Source organism: Grampus griseus, assembly GCF_964374135.1.
Source record: "Grampus griseus genome assembly, chromosome: 6".
Lineage (NCBI taxonomy): Eukaryota > Metazoa > Chordata > Mammalia > Artiodactyla > Delphinidae > Grampus > Grampus griseus.
Genome location: NC_139000.1, coordinates 112,716,565 through 112,735,532, shown reverse-complemented (window position 1 = coordinate 112,735,532; position 18,968 = coordinate 112,716,565). Strand labels below are relative to the sequence as shown.

Sequence of the window (18,968 nt, the reverse complement as noted above, 5' to 3'; positions counted from 1 at the left end):
CTTTACCTGTGAAGCTCAGAGATGCGCCAATCCGCATGTCAGGGACTTCCCAGCGGGGATGCTTTTCATGGTTGTGTAGCTTCTGCTGCACAGATGTCACCAGAGCCCCACCGATGGACACTTAGGCTGTTGCCGGTATTTTGCTGTGATAAACAACACTGCAATGGATAAGGCACGGGCATTTTACACTTGATGAATAAGTGCCTCTGGAAGACAGATTCTTAGAATGGGTGAATGCATTTGCAATTTTGATATTTTCTAGGATGCTCTCCCTAGATGTTTTATCAAATCACGTTCTCATCAGTAAAATAAGTGCTCCTAATTTCTCATTTTTAAAATTTATTATTATTTTATTTTCTTTTTTTTTGGCTGCGTTGGGTCTTATTTGTGGCACACGGGATCTTTCGTTGCGGCGAGTGGGCTTCTCTCTAGTTGCGGTGGGCAGGTTTTCTCTTCTCTAGTGGCACACAGGCTGCGGGGCGTGTGGGCCCTGTAGTTTGCGGCATGCGGGCTCTCTCACTGAGGCGTGGGGGTTTAGTTGCCCTGCAGCATGTGGGATCTTAGTTCCCCAACCAGGAATCGAACCCGTCCCCTGCATTGGAAGGCGGATTCCCTTTCTAACTTCTTTTAAAGTTTCCAACTTTATAGGTGAAAAATATTTCACAGTTATTAAGTGCATCTACATTAGAAATATGGTAGAACACCTTTTAATATATTGGCATTTCTTTTTTGAGGAACTGCCAGTTAATACTGGCATCAGGTTGGTGTGGGTGAGAGAGCAGACTACAGTCAAGGGGTTTATTCTCACACAGATCATGTCTGGAGATGAGTAGTTCAGGCCGGCACGAAGGCTGCAAGGTTATCAGGGTCTCAAGCTCCTCGTTTCTTTCCCCCCCATCATATTAAAATGTGGCTTTGGTCTTAAAGGTCACCTAGGCTCAAGATAGCTGCTGGAGTACCAGCTAACGTGTCTACACTGCAGGCTACAAGAAGGAAAAAGAAAACGGCCACACAAAGAAAACGGCCACAGGGTGTGTGCCTCCTCCCTTTTAAGAAGCCTCACAGAAGCCCCCTTTGACATTTAGCTTCTGTTTCAGCAACAACTCAGTAACGTGGCTGTGTCTGAAGGAAACTGGAAAATGGGGCTTTTTAACTGACGGCGTTGCCTGGGAATCAGTTAATAAGGGAGAAGAGGGCACTGGGTATTGGGAGGGCACTGGCAGTTTCTGTCCCATATTCTTGGTCAGTTTTACTTTTGGATTTTCATTCTTACTCTTATTGAGTCCCAGGAGCTCTTTATATATGAAGGAGATTCTCCTTGCCTGTCACAGGAGTTACAAAAATTTTTTCTATTATTTTCTTTTGACTTTGATTAAGGTCTTTTGTCACATAGGTATTTTTTCTGTAGTTGAAGGTATCCATGTTTTCTTTTTTACGGCTTCTGGTTTTTGAGTCACATATAGGAAGGTCTCTCCTGGTTCCTTCTGGGACTTTTACGAAGGTCTCATACCCGGAAAGATTCAACTCAAGGTCAAAGCCTTCTGGAACCGAATTTCCTCTCTGTGTTGTGGGCCATAGCAGTGGCAGCTGGCTCACTGACCACTCTGCTACCTCTGGAGACTTAAGGACATCACTCAAGCAGTCTGACCTGTAGCCATAGTATGGTGACTTGAAGACCACTGCCACATGCAGGTCTTTCCATCAAGGTTCCTGGGGTCTGGGTGGCTGCAGAGCAACAAGAATTTGCATTCAGTGAGCTTAAGGTGCTGTTTAGGATGGAAATTTAAATAGCCAAGTCAGAAAGTTATTACAAGTTATTAACAGAAAGACAAGAGAAATGAGAGAAACATTCCTCTGTAAAAGAGGGAGGGTATTTTAAGGCATTCATAGTTCACACAGGCCACCCCAACAGTTCCTTCTGGTCTCTGGTGAGAATCACTTACCACCAAGAACAGAGCCGGGCGTTCACAGGAGTCAGGGAAGGGCAAGCCTGTGCTCAGCTGGACACGGCAAGTCTTGTGTGACACCCCCTCTCTTACTGCGGTTGGTTGGCATATTCTTTTTCTTGGAAAAAAGCAATTCAAATAGGATGCTACCTCGATAAGAACATAGCTTAACCGGTTCAAAACAGTTTTTAAAAAGTTCACATGGATACACACAACAAGTTGTACAACTTAGTCTAACCTCTACTAAAAGCGTTTTCCAAACTTGAATCCTAATGTGTAGAGCTCTGGATTGAAATGTTCACCTGAGCTTCTCTGGAGGCATGAAAACACTGTCCTGTTCTCATTAGGAATAGAAAATCACATGCACCGCAGTTGGAAACACCACCTTAACTTGTTCTTTCTAAATCTGATTAGACACAGCAAAGGCTCGTGCATACACCCCAGGAGACTGTAGTGAAATATCTGAAAGCAGAGGTGAAAATAGTGCACGTGTTAAAATAGCGCTTTTCACAGGGGGAAACTAAATGATCACCGACTTGCCCAGGTGGTTACAAAGGTAGCTTTCGGCAAAAGCTCTCATACAACCTACAATTCCTGATTCTTAATTCTGACAATTTGATAGCAACTAAAAGTTAAATTAGGAAAATACTTTTTTAACCCGATAGACGCAATCTTTTTAAACTTACGACTTGCTGGTTTTCCGTGGGGGTTAAAATCACAGCGAGTGTGAAGATGATGGGCCCACGCCTTGCGAGACCTGCAGGCTACGGCACGGCTGGTTTAGGTCTGGTACTCCCTTCTGTGGCCAAGAAGAAACTTCCAGAGTCACCGGACGGTTTAGCCACCGTGAAGGGGGAAAGCAGTGCAGCCCCTGGTTGAGACTCCACACGCTCTCTTTTCAGACTGTAAACTCTCTGGGGAAACCTTAATAAATAAGGTTTGTTGGCTGGAGAGGTAAACTGTGGATTATTGTAGATGCCATCTGTCTGAGGAACATGCAAAGAATTTTTATGCCGTAGAAACTGTGCCATGTTTAAAACAAAAAAAGAAAAACTTTAAGGATGGACACAATGGATGCATAAAGGCTGAACATCAAATTTTAATCTTGAACCTTTTCTCCAGTCTTCAAATTATTAACATGAAAAGGAACAATAAATTGCAATTTTATCATTACCTTAATCGCCGTGTAACAAGCCCTTGTTACAAAATCTCCATCTACAGTGCCCAAAAAACCAACAGAAAACCCATACATTATATTATCTAAGTGATCTATTAACAGATGAAATTTTAACCAACTTCATACCAGGAAACTATTAACAGAGGTACTTCAATCACATAGCTTAAAATATGGAGAAAAGACAGGTAAAAAAATGATCTTATCCTGGAGTAGTAGTCTTCTTACTTTTTAAAATTTTTATAAAATACACTAATTTCCCAAAATAAAGAATATTATGACACATTGGTGTCAACTTACACAGATGAAAGCTGATGGCAGCTTTGTTTCTAGCTAAATTTCATTTCACCAAAACTTTATATATTACATGAATATCCCAGTAAAGTATTTTTTAAAAAAATTCAATACACAGGAACATAATATACAGTGTCTTATAAAAACAAATGGTTAATTTAGGAATGATTTCGTTTCAACCATGTAATGGATCTCTTTAAGACCATGAAGCCGCTAGCTACTGCGAGAAGACGCGCAGGCCATGTTTTGATTCCCCAGCTGCAATTCTTAAAAGTAAAAAATGAAAAAGGCTTTTGCGTCTGCTTTTTCATGAGAAAACTGTGGCCACGGTCTCTGACATCGCCAAGCCCAATTCCCTGGTTCTGTTTGGAGGGCGGCCCTGACCCAGGCTGCGGGGCCCGACAGGGTGAAGGTGGGCTGTCAGGGCGGGGTTGCAGGATGCGGGCTCCGCCCACCTGCACCCACCACCCTGCAAGGGGGGCGCCGCCCTGAGGCCCCGCCTGCAGCCACCTGGAGGGACAGGGAGCCCAGGTCACAGCCGGAGAGGGCCTGGTTTGGGGCAGAGGAGGGGCTGCCCAGTCCAGCCCAGGCGCGTGGGCATCACCCGTGGCCTCTGTGCAGGGGGTCCACCACCCTCGGGGGCGGGGGTGTGGGAAGCGCCACACGGACGCCTGGGCCGCCTCGCAGGGTCCCTCCTGCATGACTGCACAGGCAGGTCCCCAGGGTGACAGCGCGATGACATTCAGAGCCATCCTCAGACAGCTGGCAACCTCGGTTCTTCAACTTCCAGCCACCGAGCTGAGCTGCTCCGTTATGAAACTAAATCTATTTCTGAACACATGCTGTCCAAGGGCTGTGCTTTATTCTTCCTTATTCTAGGGAATCAGAGACCTTCAAGGTTAAACTGAGGACCAGGTCTTGGAGTGATTCCCGACCCCAACCAGAGAGAGAGGCTCCTGCCTCGCTACCCCGGGGTCCCTCAGCGACACGGACTCACTTGCGTGTCCTGGTTTCCCAAAGAGACAACCAAACCCGAGAACGGGCATCTCTGACTCAAAGAAGCCGAGGTGAAGCCCGGGGGGGCAGGGGCTGCCTCTGAGTCAAGGACACGCTTTTGCTCCCGACAGGGGATCCTCCAGCTTCTCCTTGGCTATCATTTCATAAATTAATAATTTCTTAAAATCATAATCCAAAGAATTTATCTATTACAAGAAAAATTCAAGTTTAAAAAAGCAAATAAATTAGTTAAGCCTTGTAAACAGGTGTCTGTCTCAGCTAGATATCTCTTTAGGAAAGGTTCCTCTGTGGAGTGAATCGGACAGGACCAGGCACACGGCACGCACCCTGGTCCTGCCGCCCCGGGGCCCTGTGGGCCTTGTGACGGATGCCGTGATAGGCCAGGTCCAGCCCCCGGCGGCTCCTCAGATGTTTTCCACGAAGCTCCCGGGGAAGAGGCCCGTCTTCCCGTTCCGCTGCAGCGTGCCCTTGAACCAGCCGTCCTCCCGCTTCCTGTGCACAAACACGATGTCGCCCTCCTTGAGTTCCAGTTCTGCCTCACTCTGCGGGGGGTAGGAAACCACCACCCGGTGCCTGCAAGAGAGGGGGGGAGTGAGGGAGAAAGAGATGGAGCGGGGAAGAGAGATGGGGGGGAGAGAGAGATGGGAGGAGATGGGGGGGAGAGAGAGAGAGAGATGGGGGGAGATGGGGGAGAAAGAGAGAGATGGGGGAGAGAGAGGAGAAGGAGGGAGGGGAAGCAAGGAGGAGTGGGGGGAGAGACAGAGTGGGCTTAGTCACAGCTGCTCAGAGTTGAGCAAAGCCAGTGCACACGCCTGAGACGCTGACAGAACAGGACGGAGCACAAGTCTGCCTATAATGTTGGTAAAATGACTCAAAATGCCACCGTCCCCTGTTGAGTAGAGACTTGGCATGAACAATGTTTGGATGTGCATAATGGTCCACAACTGACCAGGGGCTGATTGAGGAAATCCTGCCCTAAACACCCCAATTCTCCCTGGGGCAGGTTGTCCCAAGGTCCACACAGGGAGGGGAGGACGGAGACCACCAGTTCAATCCACCACCACCAGCAAGGAGGCCGGCATTCAGAACTCAGTTGGTCTGACATCTGTGTCTGTTTCTCCACTGGTTCTCAACTCAGGTATCAGTGGAAAAATATGTAGTTATTACGGAAAGATTCCAGAAGCCTTGCTGGTTTAAGGTCATCTACCCCCTGCTTCCATGCTTCTTCGTATCCTTCTGCAAAATTATGGTTAAGAGCCAGGGAAGCCAGAGGGAGGTGAGCTGTTTTTCACAGTCTGTGTGGTCTCCGCCCACCTGTGTGACCAACAGAATCCTGTGAAAATGACGGTCTCTGGTCCTGAGGTGAGGTCCTAACGGGCGTGCGGCTCCCACCCCGCTGTCTCCCGGGAAACCAGTCCCACACTGTCAGCTGACTCATCACCCTGTGGACAGGACCACACGCCGGGTAACAGACGTCTCTTCCCATAAGCCAGCGGGACCACCTTGAAAGGGGTCTTCCAGCCCCAGTCAAACCAGTTTACACAACTGCAGCTCAGGCTGCCATCTGGACACTCATCCTAACACACAGCCTAAGCCAGAATCACCCAGGTAAGCTACCCCCAAATTCTCAACCCACAGCACTATGAAATAATACGTATTTACAGTTATTCTAAGCCACTGAGTTTTGGGGGTGATGTGTTATACAGCAAAGGATAACTAATCATCTCTCCCTGTCTCACGCTAATTAGTCAGTCTTCAGCTACAAAAGTGGTTGGGTTTCTACTCTCCTTTGGGTCTCAACGTCAGAAAATGAATTTAGAGCCTCACAGGAATTACTCTTAACGGCAAGTAGAGAACGTCATGGGTGAAGAGTTGGTCATCAGAACCGATTCTACAGAACTGCCCTAAACTCATGAAAGCCATCTGAGCCCGGTCCTTTTGGAAGATTGCTAGTTTCACCAGCCTCTATTCCATAAAACCCAGAATCCACTCATGTTAAGACCTGAGGAAGAGCCCCAGGCTATGACTCTATTAAAAAAAGGCATCTCTGCAAAGGCCCAGGGGCCACCCACACCATTTCCCAGCAACCCTGGGCTCGGGAGCCAAACCATCCTCCAGGGTCTGGAGCAGAAGCGTGGCACAGAGGCTGCCTGATTATCTCAAGAAAGGTCCAGAAAACTGCAACGTGAGTACCGACAGGCTTCAGTCAAGCTTGGAGGAGGTGGGGGAGGCCTGGCCTCGTGGGAGAAGTGGGCCTGGGGTCCACGCAGCCTTTGGGGCCACTCAGAGCAGCTTCACCGTGGGCGGCCATCGGGGTTCTCATCTGTGAACTAGGGCCGCAGGGGCCTCGGGGTTCTCATCTGTGAACTAGGGCCGCAGGGGCCAGAGCGGGTGGCATCAGGTGATGTGTGGAGAACACAGGTGGGACGCACCCAGCATGGTGTCTATCACAGAGCTGATACCCCAAGTGCCAGCCCGCAGCACGATCGTGGGGCTCCGGCTAGGGCGGGCGGGGGCCTGGCGCTGCAAGGAGGTGACCGACAGCCGCCTCTACCCAGGAACGACTCACTGAGACAACACACTGACAAACTTTAGAACGGCAGAGTTAGGGCTCTGGAACCCCTTCTCTGACAGCTTCCCACTGTGGACTAACCTGAAGGAAGGAACCCAGATGAGAAGACTTCTCAACTCTGATGCCAACAGGCTGAAGATCCACGTGAAAGCTCATGCCGCCGGGACTTCCCTGGCGGCCCAGTGGTTAAGACTCTGCCCTTCCAGGGCAGGGGACGCGGGTTCGATCCCTGGTCGGGGAACTAAGATCCCACGTGCCGTGGAGCAACTAAGCCCGCGCGCCACAACTACTGAGCTTGTGTGCTCTGGAGCTCTGGAACCCGCGCACCACAGCGAGAGAGGAGCCTGCACGACACAACGAAGAGCTCGTGTGCCGCAACTAAGACCCGATGCAGCCAAATAAATAAATATTTAAAAAAATTTAAAAAAAAATCCAAGCTGCCACTTGGGGCAAGTTGAAATTTGAGCAAAACTTTATAATTATGGAAAGAAGCGTACAAGTGACTCAAATCATATTCACAGTAGCTCTCTGATGAAATGTATCCCCACCGGTCCTCTGCCAGCTGCCTTACAGGTGAAATGGAACAAAAACATTTCTTGAAAAAAGTGAATAGTTCTAATATTTGCATTTTAAAAACGGTACTAAACCAATTTTGTCAAACATTTCCTGAACTAGAATCGCTGCTAGGCTAAGACCACGATCTTCCTGCCAAGCCCCCAGGGCAGTGGATTTTCACCGCTAAGGGACGGGCCTCCAGGGCTGATATGAGTGGGAACTGCGACCTCGGGGTGTAGGGAGACCAGCCGGTGCAGCGGAGACTCTGCTCAGATGCTGGATGTGCCTCGAGGGTGTCTGCACCAGGTTTCCAATGCAGCCGCTCAAGGCCAACAATGGGCCCAGCCGGCCACCGTCTCAGGTGTGGAGGAGCTTTGCCAAGTGGACGTTCAGCAACCCCCGGCAGATGAGAGCACAGCCGTCGGGCCCCCGGATGACGCTCGGCTGGATCTGAGCAGGGACGCTGGGCAGCCCTGAGCCTCAGGGGCCACACTTCTTTCCCGTGGCCGCCACGGGACCTGGGGTCCACCTGCAAGTCTGCACTCCGGCCACGCCGCTGCGTCCCCTCCCACCTGACCAAACAGCCTGCCTGTCCTCCCGCCTCAATCTCCTCCTGTCCCCATTCCATTTTGCAAAGAAGCAAAATACTAACTTTAACTGCCAGCTCTATTTGTAGCTATTTCTGGCTCAAAACTCCTTTCGGCTTCCCAGCGCCTCTCAGTTAGGTTATTCCTCAGCCTGGTGTGTGAAGCCCTCAGTGACCGGCCTCAGTCTCTCTTTATAGCTACAGCTACTATTATCCCCACAAATGTGCCAAGCACGCCTCCACACGGGGACACTCCCCCAGGCGTGGCCTCTCTCCCCACCCCATGTCTTGGCTCATGTGGTCCCCTGGGGACTCTCTCAGACAACCTCCGCGCCCGCCCACGCCTGACAGGCCTCTCAAAGCCTGGCTCCCACCTGCCCTGCGGCTGCAGGTAACTTCACACCTGACCAGATTCCAGAAGCCTCGGCACTTCGCACTGGCATCCCAGCCTCATGCATTCGGCCAAAACATGAGCTGCTTCAGGGGCGAAGTGATGGTAAACTCACCGTATACACCTCATACCACCGAACACAGTACATACACATGGTCATTCTTTTTTTTTTTTTTTTTTTTTTTTGCGGTACGCAGGCCTCTCATTGTTGTGGCTTCTCCCGTTGCGGAGCACAGGCTCCGGAAGCGCAGGCTCAGCGGCCATGGCTCACGGGCCCAGCCGCTCCGCGGCATGTGGGATCTTCCCGGACCGGGGCACAAACCCGTGTGCCCTGCATCGGCAGGCGGACTCCCAACCACTGCGCCACCAGGCAAGCCCCATATGGTCATTCTTAATAAGCATGCCGAATGACAAAAATAAAAGTCCTGATCGTATAGGAAAACTACTTTTTAAATGGACAAAGCTCCTCAAAAAGGAATGAAATTCTGACATTCAGAGGTTACAACGTGGATGAATCTTAAAAACATTATGCTAAGTGAAATAAGCCGCACGCAAAGGAACAAATATATGATTTCACTTGTGAGGTTTGCAGAACAAACTCATGCAGTCAGAAAGTAGAATGGGGGCTGTCAGGGGCCGAGAGAGGACGGAACGGGGAGTTAGTGCTGAATGGGATGATGGATAGTGGTGATGGTTCTACAACAATGTGAACGTACTTAATGCTACTGAATTGTACACTTGGAAAAAATGGTAAAAATGGTATTTGATCACAATTTAAAAATTAAGTGAATTTAAAACTTAATGGAAAGATGAAAGAAAGCAAAGAAAGAAAGAAAAGGAAGGAAGGAAGGAAGGGAGGGTGGAACGGAGGAAGGGAAAGGGAGAGAGAAAGCAAGAAAGGAAAGCGAGAAAGAGGAAAAACCACCCAAAGCTGCACAGTGCTTGGCTGCTGGGACGCATCTCCTGCCCCCTCTGGACAGAGCCCTGGGGTCACTGTGGGACGTACAGAGTGGCTCACAGACCTGGCACTAAATAGGCCTCGGCCTCTTGGTGGCTGTGTGACACTAAATAAATTTTTGGTGATAATGACCAGGGTGGAATTTGAGAAAAAGACGCTTGCTGTATCAAGAAGCTTCGCTGACATCCCAAGGGCAGTCCTCCCGCTCTGGGCTAAGGTATCTGGCTTCTGACTAGATGAGCACTTGCAGTCTTTTATTAGCACGAATTTTCTATTTCCTTAATTTTTCTGGTCTCTCTCATGTTCTCTGTAGTTGGTGCATTTTTGGTTTAGCCCAAATTGCACCCCGTGACTCTGGGAAGCACCCTGTCCAGCTCCCTGGCCTGGGGGTGCCCTTCACTGCTTTCTGCCAGTTGCGACAGCAAACTGCTCTCCAATTAAGTACTTCACTGGCAAAACCAAACTCACTCGCTTTGTAGTTTGCTTGAAGTCCGAGTGAATTATGTCCATTGCTTCACCCAGTGGATTCACTGTCACGGGCTCAAATTAATCATGCTGTTTAAGCCCGACTGCCTTTCTGTAAATCTCTACCCAATTTGTATGTTTCTAAGCATTCTAGCAAAATCCCTCATCAAAGATCAGAGGTTCTTTGCCAATTCAGCAGATGGGCTTATAGGTATGTGGTTTTATCAGTTTAATTCCTAAACTTAAAAATATACAGAGATGACCTGCTGTGTCTCCTTAAGCCCTTTATCTGTAATTTTTTTTTTAGTAGGAAAAAAACCTGTCACATGCCCTTTCTTTTATTTGCCATTCCTTCTGAAATATTTTATTTCTGCTTTCTCTTTGCAATTTCCTAATTATATTTTTCCCAGTCCCTCCCAAAGAGAGCCTAAAACATCTGTTCTGTTATTTCCACTGTCATCGATTCTATTCTGCCTCCAGGATATAACATTTCTTGCTTGTTTTCTTCAGTCTCTCCAACAAACACTAAAGAATCCTTTTGTTCCTCAGAGAACAGTCTCAGCTGACACCAAGATCTGTCAACACACCTCCAGGCTCCTCCTTCCTTATTGTGAGATGCTTATGTCTTTCTCTCCTGAGAATGCTTCTTCCGCCTGACAGCACTGGGCACCCTGGTCCCATTCTTTCATTTGAGATTTATGGGGCAGGGTCATGGTTTGAGAGGAAATTTTATTCCTGTTCTCATTCTCATCTGCAGATGAATCCTATCTCATACTGGACCGATGTTAGACACTGAAAAACATTTCAGTGAAATTCTACCAGGAAAAATTCTACCAAAAGAACCTCCGGCTTCTGCGCTTTGTGGGGGCTGGAGTCGTGAGTTTTAGATTGTGAATCGAGGACTCTGAGATCATGAAATGCTTCCTGAATTAGACTAATGTGACAGTTAATCTTCCCTGCATTTTTAGCATGAAGTACTTTTTATGATGTTGAAAGTTCTGAAATACTGAAACAGGCAATCCCTAAATGATGTCCTCGGTAGCTTCTGAGTAACCAAAAAATTTCATTCCCAGTGGACAACAGGATAATAGACTGTTTTCCTCTTCTGCTTGTTTCCCCACATTTTCCTGTTGTTTTTATAGTCAGGCAGAGCTAAGAATCCAAGTCAGATTCATAACAACAGCCGCGCTGTATGAACGCAGAAGGGCTGGGAGAAGTCGGTCAGGCTGGCTATTACATTCAATATTCCAGTGAACACATGGATTATAAAAATATAAACGCGGGGCAGACATTCTCTCCCAAGAGCACTTTCCCACTTGTAAAGATGGAAATGGTGCTATACAACACCCGGAAGAGGATTCCAGCACACCGTGCCCCCTCCGTCCCACCAGTAAATCCTCTCCGCTCCCCGTCTGAGGGGCAGCCTGCCCCTGAACCGCTGTCACCTGCCTGCACCGGCGGCCCCTCCTTTGCAGATGCTCTGGACAGCAGCAGCCTGCTGTGAGCAAGGAGGAAGGAGCTGGGATGCAGAAGCTCACAGACTGGGCACATGTGGCATCTGGAAAGGAATGTGTGCTCGGGGAAGAAAAGTGTCACTTGGAACAGTCACGCCGCCACCACAAATGACAGGGGAGGGGAGAGGCTCACGGCTCGGAGGGAAACTGCACATCAGTGCCTGAGACTGAAAGAAAGAAAGTAAGCTGCCGGACTGGCACACAGGTGCGATCCCTGGAAAGCAGAGAAACACCGCAGAGAAGAGCGAGACTCTCGGAATAAACGATGACGTGAATTTGGGGCAGGATTTCAAAGCTTTACTGAGAGCCCAACAGGTGAGGGGAAAGACACAACGATTTTATTGGCGGGACAGAAACACTTTTTAGGGTGACGTCTCATTTCATAACTGGTTTCATAAGGGTCAGAAATACATGAAGTTACTTCACTTCCCCGTAAAAGTGCACAGTAAATTGTGTACCTTGTACTCAAGGCGCGTAGATTGTTTGACGAATTCTTTCCCAGGTTATTTTTGAGTAATAAAGTGTGCCCCCCCCCAAGTCGTCTGAATGAAAGCCTCAGATTTTGGTGGGTATAAGTGTCCCCCTGAAATAGAGTTAAGGTGAATTTAAGTCATTTGAAAGTATAACACTTTCTAGAAGTTTTTGAATGAGTAACAGAAAATGCTGCCCCAAAGGCAACACCTCCACAAACTAGAAATTTGCTTTATTTATGAGATGAAGGGACAGAGGGAATAAAGCTTACAGAGACAGACGGCACCTTTAAAGCACGTATTTATATATTTCTGCATTATGGGAAAACAGTCCCCTATTTTTAGTGTACTGTGCCGTGTTTCTAATTCATACGATCCTAGTAGGTTTTTGTCTTATTTACTAGATTTTCTCTCCTAATGCGCCCCTAAGAGCCCCAGCAGCGGAATCAGAAAGGGTGGCTCCCGTGTGTAAATTACGGTGACTCAGGGCCACAGTCACGGAACGGGGCTCGTCGTCCTGCGGGTATCGGAACCCAGTCAGCGGGTCAGGAGGGGGTCAGGCGGGGGTCAGGCGGGGAGAACTCGGACGCCCTCTGGCTCAGGAAGCATCCAAAGTGAGTAGGCAGATGCTCCAGGTGCTTCACAACTAGCAGGTCGTGACGTGAACCTCTGATGAAAATGCCAAACATGAAATGAGGGCGGAGGGCTGGCCCTGAACGAGGAACGAGAAGGAGCGGCACCAGGGCGGCGGTGACCCACAGCCCCGTCGGGGACAGTGCTGGAGACACGGACGGAAAGGGGGTCACAGCCCCACGGGGCGAGAACACAGAGCGAACGGCAGAGGGGGAGCCCGTCACCCCAGGGGGGCCAGGCTGGCCGTCACCACGGACCCAGTGAAGGAGACGTGAGGCCCCTCGGACGCCACAGACCTGCCGGCTCCCCGGCAGCCGTGACCATGGACTCACCTTTCACAGACCGCAGGCCTCGCGTCACCGGCCGCCGGGCCCAGGGACGAGCAGGGCTGCCGCGGCGGTGGGGCCACCGGGGCCGAGTCCAGGGAGCAGGTCCGGCGCTGCGGGCCGGGGGCAGGGGCCGGGGCCGGGGTGTCGGCATCACAGGGCCCGGGGCAGGCGCAGGGGGCGCCAGGGGCCCCGGGCAGCAGCTCAGCCCCCGGCTCGACGTCCAGGGTGGGCGAGGCCGGCGGCGACCCCCGCGGCTTGCGCTTGGTGGAGGCCCCGGAGAGCAGCTTCAACAGCCCCTTTCTCTCTTTCTAGAAAAAAGAAAAAAGCACAAGAGTCGAAGACATGGTTCTGTTGCTGCAGTTTCAAGTTCTGATGTGAGCTTTCGAGGGGCGCCTATGGGTGTCTGGGGACTCTCGGTCTGGATCCCGGGGGCGTGTGTTCACCTGCCCTTGGCCTCCCCCGCACCTGCCTGGGCATTTTCCCTAGTTCTGGACATTCCACTGCTCATCGGCATCCTCCACGGAGGAGGTAAGACAAGCAGAGAAAAATGATGTGAAACCCAAATCCCACCTATTCACCTCTCAGGCTTGGTGAAGGCAAAGCAGCACTTTAGGACAAAATGGAAATTTCAGATTATGGCTTTAATTTCCTGAAATTCTGCCTACCCTAGCTCTAATTCTTGTGTGCTGAATTAGCATAAACCTGCTCCCATTTCTACAGCCACAGACCTGACGCTTATCATTTATAGGGGTGATGTCTGTTTTTTTTGGTCCGTGCCGCGCGGCACGCGGGATCTTAGTTCCCCAACTAGGGATCGAACTCGCGCCCCCTGCAGTGGAAGCGCGGAGTCTTAACCACCGGGCCACCAGGGAAGTCCATGGAGGGGATGGGTGACGTTTTGATGAAAGTGTTCACTTGTCACCACCTTGATGAAATTAAACAAACCAATAATAACAGAAGTCAAACCATTTCTATTGCGCAAGTACTTCCTTGATCAAAAAGCCAAAAACAAACTCCACAAAATTAGAAAAAAGCGCTTCAGTATAATAAAAACCATTGTTATGTCTCTTTGTTGCAAGCAACCATACAAGTAAGAATTTTTCCTAACCGTCTCACAGAAGCCACCTCGTGGCTCGACAGCTTTGTTCTGCTAGGAAACCAGAGAGAGGGCTGGCTCTCCTCCGTGCCCAGACCCCAAGCGTCCGTGTTCTTCTGATGCCCAAGCACAGGTTAACCATCATCACTTTAAATTGTTTTACTAAGATGTCAACTACACCATCAGGTCCTCTGACTCAAAACATGGCCTGAGAATAAAACACTTCAGAGAAATGATTCTTTAGAACATTCTCCAGGCAAGCTGGGATTATTAAGGTCCACTAACAGGGAAGCAGAATTATGAGGGGCCCTTAAGGAGACAGAACACTGAGGAATTTTTCCTGAACACTGATTAGTTCAGACTCAGTAGAAGTCCCTTAGGGGGAGGCATAATAACACAGTTTCATTAGAGGCAGGCTGGCAGAAAGAGGAAGAAACAAAAGTAATCATGTAGCAGATGAACAAGTGTCCCAGGGGGTCTGCACCCCCAGGCCCCATTTAGCTATCGCTACCCACAGCACCTGTAACCCCCGGGGCAGGAATGAAGTGGAGAGGGGCAGGCTGTGCTGGACCATTTCTGTTTGTCGGAGGTTCAGGCTGCAGAGCTGGCGCATCAGCCCCCCAACCCTTCCCCTCCCTCCCGAAGAAGGTTCTCTTGCATCTTTAGTCAGGCCGGGCCTCAGCCACACCTCTCTGACTTCTGCTTCACCCCTTCACCTTCCGTAGGGCCATGTGTGCACTGCAGTGAACGGTCCCACATTCCTTGGCCAGGTACCCGAGCCTGCATGTCCTACGGCGCCAGTGCCGAGAGCAGGACACAGATGAGCTGGCAGAGGACGGGGGATGGGAAGCAAGCTGGCCGGACCCAGGGCTGAGGAAGGAGGAGAGGACAGTCTGCACTCCACAGGGCAATGGTGATTCCATCTACACGGCAGCCTGTGAGGGGGAAGGACACACCTGCTGGCACATCTGCCCCTCCTCTGAGGGAGCCTGGGGTCTCGGGGCTGATACGTGAGCTGGGAAGAACGTCCAGCCTTGCAGGTCCTCAGTGGTTCCCGCTGGGACATAAGGAGGCACACGAGAGCCCCGGGGCCCCACAGGTCTACTGAGAACACAGTCCGGTGATAAACTCAGTCTCAGGAAACCACGGCTAAAGACTCTTCCTAAAAGCTCAGTCCTCATGGCAGGAAAACAGTTAACTGGATGCCTCTCGGGGAACAGCCTCGAAAGTGATTAAGAAGAAAGATGACTCTGTTCCTCTAAAGGGTCACACACATGAAGTGCAGCTCCAGTGACTTCCAGGGGATGTGTGGGGATGGGCTGGGGGATGGGGTGCGGATGGGGGTGGGGATGGGGGAGGGGGAGGGGATGGGGTGGGGTGGGGATGGAGGTGGGGGTGAGGATGGGGTGGGGTGGGGGTGGGGAGGGGATGGGGTGGGGTGGGGATGGAGGTGGGGGTGCGGATGGGGTGGGGGTGGGGAGGGGATGGGGGTGTGGATGGGGGTGGGGATGGGGGAGGGGGAGGGGATGGGGTGGGGATGGAGGTGGGGTGAGGATGGGGGTGGGGTGGGGGTGCGGATGGCGTGGGGGTGGGGAGGGGATGGGGGAGGGGATGGGGTGGGGTGGGGCTGGGGCTGGGGAGGGGGTGGGAGTGGGGATGGGGTGGGGGTGGGGATGCGAGGACTGGGATGGGGGGATGTGGGCAGGGATGGGGCACTGGCATGGAGGGTCCAGTAGCCGGGCTGTGAATACCATATTCCAGTGTTTCCATGTTAGCAGAACACTGAGCCCCTTGAGAGAATTTTGCAAACTCAGACATGTATCATTAAGGGCACCTTTGTTTCTCAAAACACAACAGCAGAAATGAAAACTACGGATGAATTAATAACAGATACACTTCAGCAAAGCAATTTTTAAAATGTCATGTTAGCATGCACGGAAAAGGGCATATCTTTTAACATAAATCTTAATAATTCTTCTCCTGTGGGTTTTTCCAAGAAACTATTCCTAGATGTATAATGTTTTTGCTGTCATAATTCCTCTTCAGAAGATTTCATCATTTAAAATCACATCTCATATGAAAACAAAAAGCTATTTGGGTCAGGAAATCATCACCAGATAGCCAGAAAGAGTTTCACATATAAACATAATGTCTGAACATAAAGTCAGTAAGTCTGTATTAGTCACACAGCAGAGGCGGGGGACACTATGGAAACGCCACGTCAGAGCTCCTTCCCAAGCAGAAATGAATCGCACTTGAACTACCCACCATTACCCACACCCGAGCCGGTCTTCTTCTCTGGTCTGCTGTGCCCTGAGATGCACAGAGAACGTTGCAAGAGGGAGGCTTCTGGGCCTTTGGTATCAAAAATCTACGTCGTCAGGCTCCCAAGGATAAGAGGTGCTGTTCACAGGAAAGCCACCTCCGACACCTAATTCACACCATCGTCTGATGATAATCACTCGTTTCTTAAGCGAGTATTTACTGAGCATCGAATACGATGCCTCAGTGCCCTGGGCTCTGGGATCACAGCAGTGAATCTGCAGCAAGAAGCTCACACCATCCGGCAGAGACGCAGCCCTGCGGGCACACAGGTGCTCACAGGAAACACAGCAGGGCCGGGGGAGGACGACGGGGTGCTGGCCCCAGTGGACGCGTGGCTCAAGAGGCATCGTGCATGGAGAGAGGGAAAGGCCACGTGAGATTCCAGATGTGGTTAAACACCAATGGGCTCAAGAACCTTGCTCAGTGCGTCCACAAGTCTCCATGTTTGTTCCTGACACCAACCTGATGGAACAGGAATCAGTACTGTCCTCATCGCCTAAGGCTCATCAATGGTCATCACTGTCAGGGGTGACGTGGGCTTTCACCCGAGCCCACCCTCTGCTCTGAGCTCAGTGTGGCCACATCTCTGGAAGCACCTCTGCCCTGGGGACCGTCCGCCAGGGCTGCAGGCCACAGAGGCCAGGGGGCCCAGCTCTGCGGACGGGTCTGGACCTTCCAGACCCGGCTCGGCAGGAACTTCTTCTCCTTAAGACAATGAAACAGCCAAGCCACAGACTCCCTTGTTTCTGACAGCGAAACACGAGCTGGGAGGAAGGAAGATTGCGGGGCAAAGGAAGCCACGAGCAGGGACTTCAGGATGAACGTTCAGGAGAGAAGGAAACGGGCACTTAAACCCGAGATGGATGCTCCAGTCAAGAAACCCAAGAATGGGCCTTCCCTGGTGGGCCAGTGGTTGAGACTCCGCGCTTCCGATGCAGGAGCCGTGGGTTTGATCCCTGGGCGGAGAACTAAGATCCAGAGGGCAAAACATAAAATTTTAAAAAAGAAAGAAAAAAAAAAGAAACCCAAGGTTAACAGCAAGGGTCCTCAAGCATCAGCCAGCACAGTGACAAAGAAGGGGACAGTCGTTAGGGATCCGGGGCACTAAAGTGGACGTGTAGGAAAGCCACCTTCTAGGAAGGTGTTCCAGGAGCCTGGGGCTCAGCACCACTCGGCTGGGGGGCTCGGGAACAAAGGACAATATGGGGACGATGCTCCCAGCGCCTGAGGGACTAGGGAGGTGGGCAGAAGAGGAGGGCGTCAGAGATGGGTTCTTCTCTTCTCCTGTTGTGCGATCAGGACAGTTGAGTTAATTAAACCATCAGGCTTTAATCAGAGACCATTAGACAAGCTCTAAGCAAACCAGGCCTCCGCCTGCAGACGCCTCAGGGTTGAGAAATCCACACCCAGGACAACCAGTCACAGAGGACTAACCCTCCCCAAATAAGGGGACACTTAACCTGTAGCCAATCACGTAATTTCCCTGCTCTGTTTCTGCATCTTCTCTATAAAAGCCTGGCCCTCAGCTCCTGGCTGGTGTCTCCCGACCACTCCCACTGTGGCACTGCCTGATTTGAACAGAATTTTGCTCAAATCAAACTGTTACATTTTTTAAATGCCTCAGTTATGTTTCAACGGAACTCAGAGTTTATAAGAACAGCCGATTACATAATTGGTGCTAATGAAAAAGATTTTATTTCTAGATGAAAGCTCAATAGACCAAAATAATATCTGCTATATTTTAGTATCTAGGGGAAAAAAGCATGTATACGCCACCATATTAGTGGTTTTCTTTGAAACCCTGGATCACATTTAGGTTTTAGATGTCTGGATCTTCTCTAACTTCTAAATAAATATGCAGAAGTTAAAAAAGTTTATAATTAGAAAACAATAAAAAATGTATATACATATACATGAGTATCTCATAAGGACTGAGAAATACATTTGCCCGGAGACGAGCTGATCAAATAATGAAGCCTTTAAATGGAGCATGAAGTTCGAAAAATGTCCAGATAAGCGGTTAAACTGATAACCGTAAAAGCTATCAGAGGTCTTACAGAAAGAAGAAAAACAGTGGTAGAAACGCCCAGAGTTTCAAACAAGAAAAAACTGAGATAATGTTTGGAAACATATGACAGACCTTCCAATACCTATTTATCAAACCACACAACACAGTTACCGACAGCGTTAGCTAGAGATTTCACGTCGGGGCAAAAACACGTTTCTGAGAGTGGGTGAGCAAGGACTTCCAGACAAAATACTGTTCAAGAGGAACAGCTCTGAGCACACGTGGGAGTGACCCGCCATGTGGGGCAGCCTGGCAGCCCCCCAGAGGGCCCCCGTGTGCAGAGAGAAGGGCACGATGGATGGACCCTCACATGGGGGACAGTTTATGTATATGGGGAATGCCGATCACAGAATGACAAGGGAGACAGAAATAATGAGGGAATTGTCAAAAACCTAGATAGCGGCTGCAAGTCCCAACAAAAACTAGAATCTCTGATACACTTAGAATCTCGGATACACTTTTCCCTTGACCTGCTGATAACTTTTTTTCATATTTATTTATTTATGTATTTGGCCGCGTCGGGTCTTGGTTGCAGCGCTCGGGATCTTCTGTTGTGGTGGGCGGGCTCTTCATCG

At 50.0% G+C, this 18,968-nt stretch overlaps 1 protein-coding gene across 2 annotated transcripts in view; it reads right to left on the bottom strand.

Annotated features, from left to right (window-relative positions):
* Positions 1–2,724: 2,724 nt before the first annotated feature.
* The window catches only part of SH3RF1 (SH3 domain containing ring finger 1), a 160,295-nt gene continuing 144,051 nt past the window's right edge, over positions 2,725–18,968 (bottom strand). The window contains exons 11-13 of one of the 2 annotated variants that reach the window (XR_014296943.1): positions 12,908–13,212; positions 4,758–5,004; positions 2,725–2,745 (exon numbers count right to left, since the gene is read on the bottom strand). Coding sequence is in view for 1 of the 2 variants with exons in the window: in XM_082657536.1 (XP_082513662.1) it covers positions 4,836–5,004; positions 12,908–13,212 (474 nt within the window). In the remaining variant the exon portion in view is untranslated. Of the gene's footprint in view, positions 2,746–3,029; positions 5,005–12,907; positions 13,213–18,968 lie in introns of those variants that run through there. The other variant, XM_082657536.1, reaches the window with a different exon arrangement.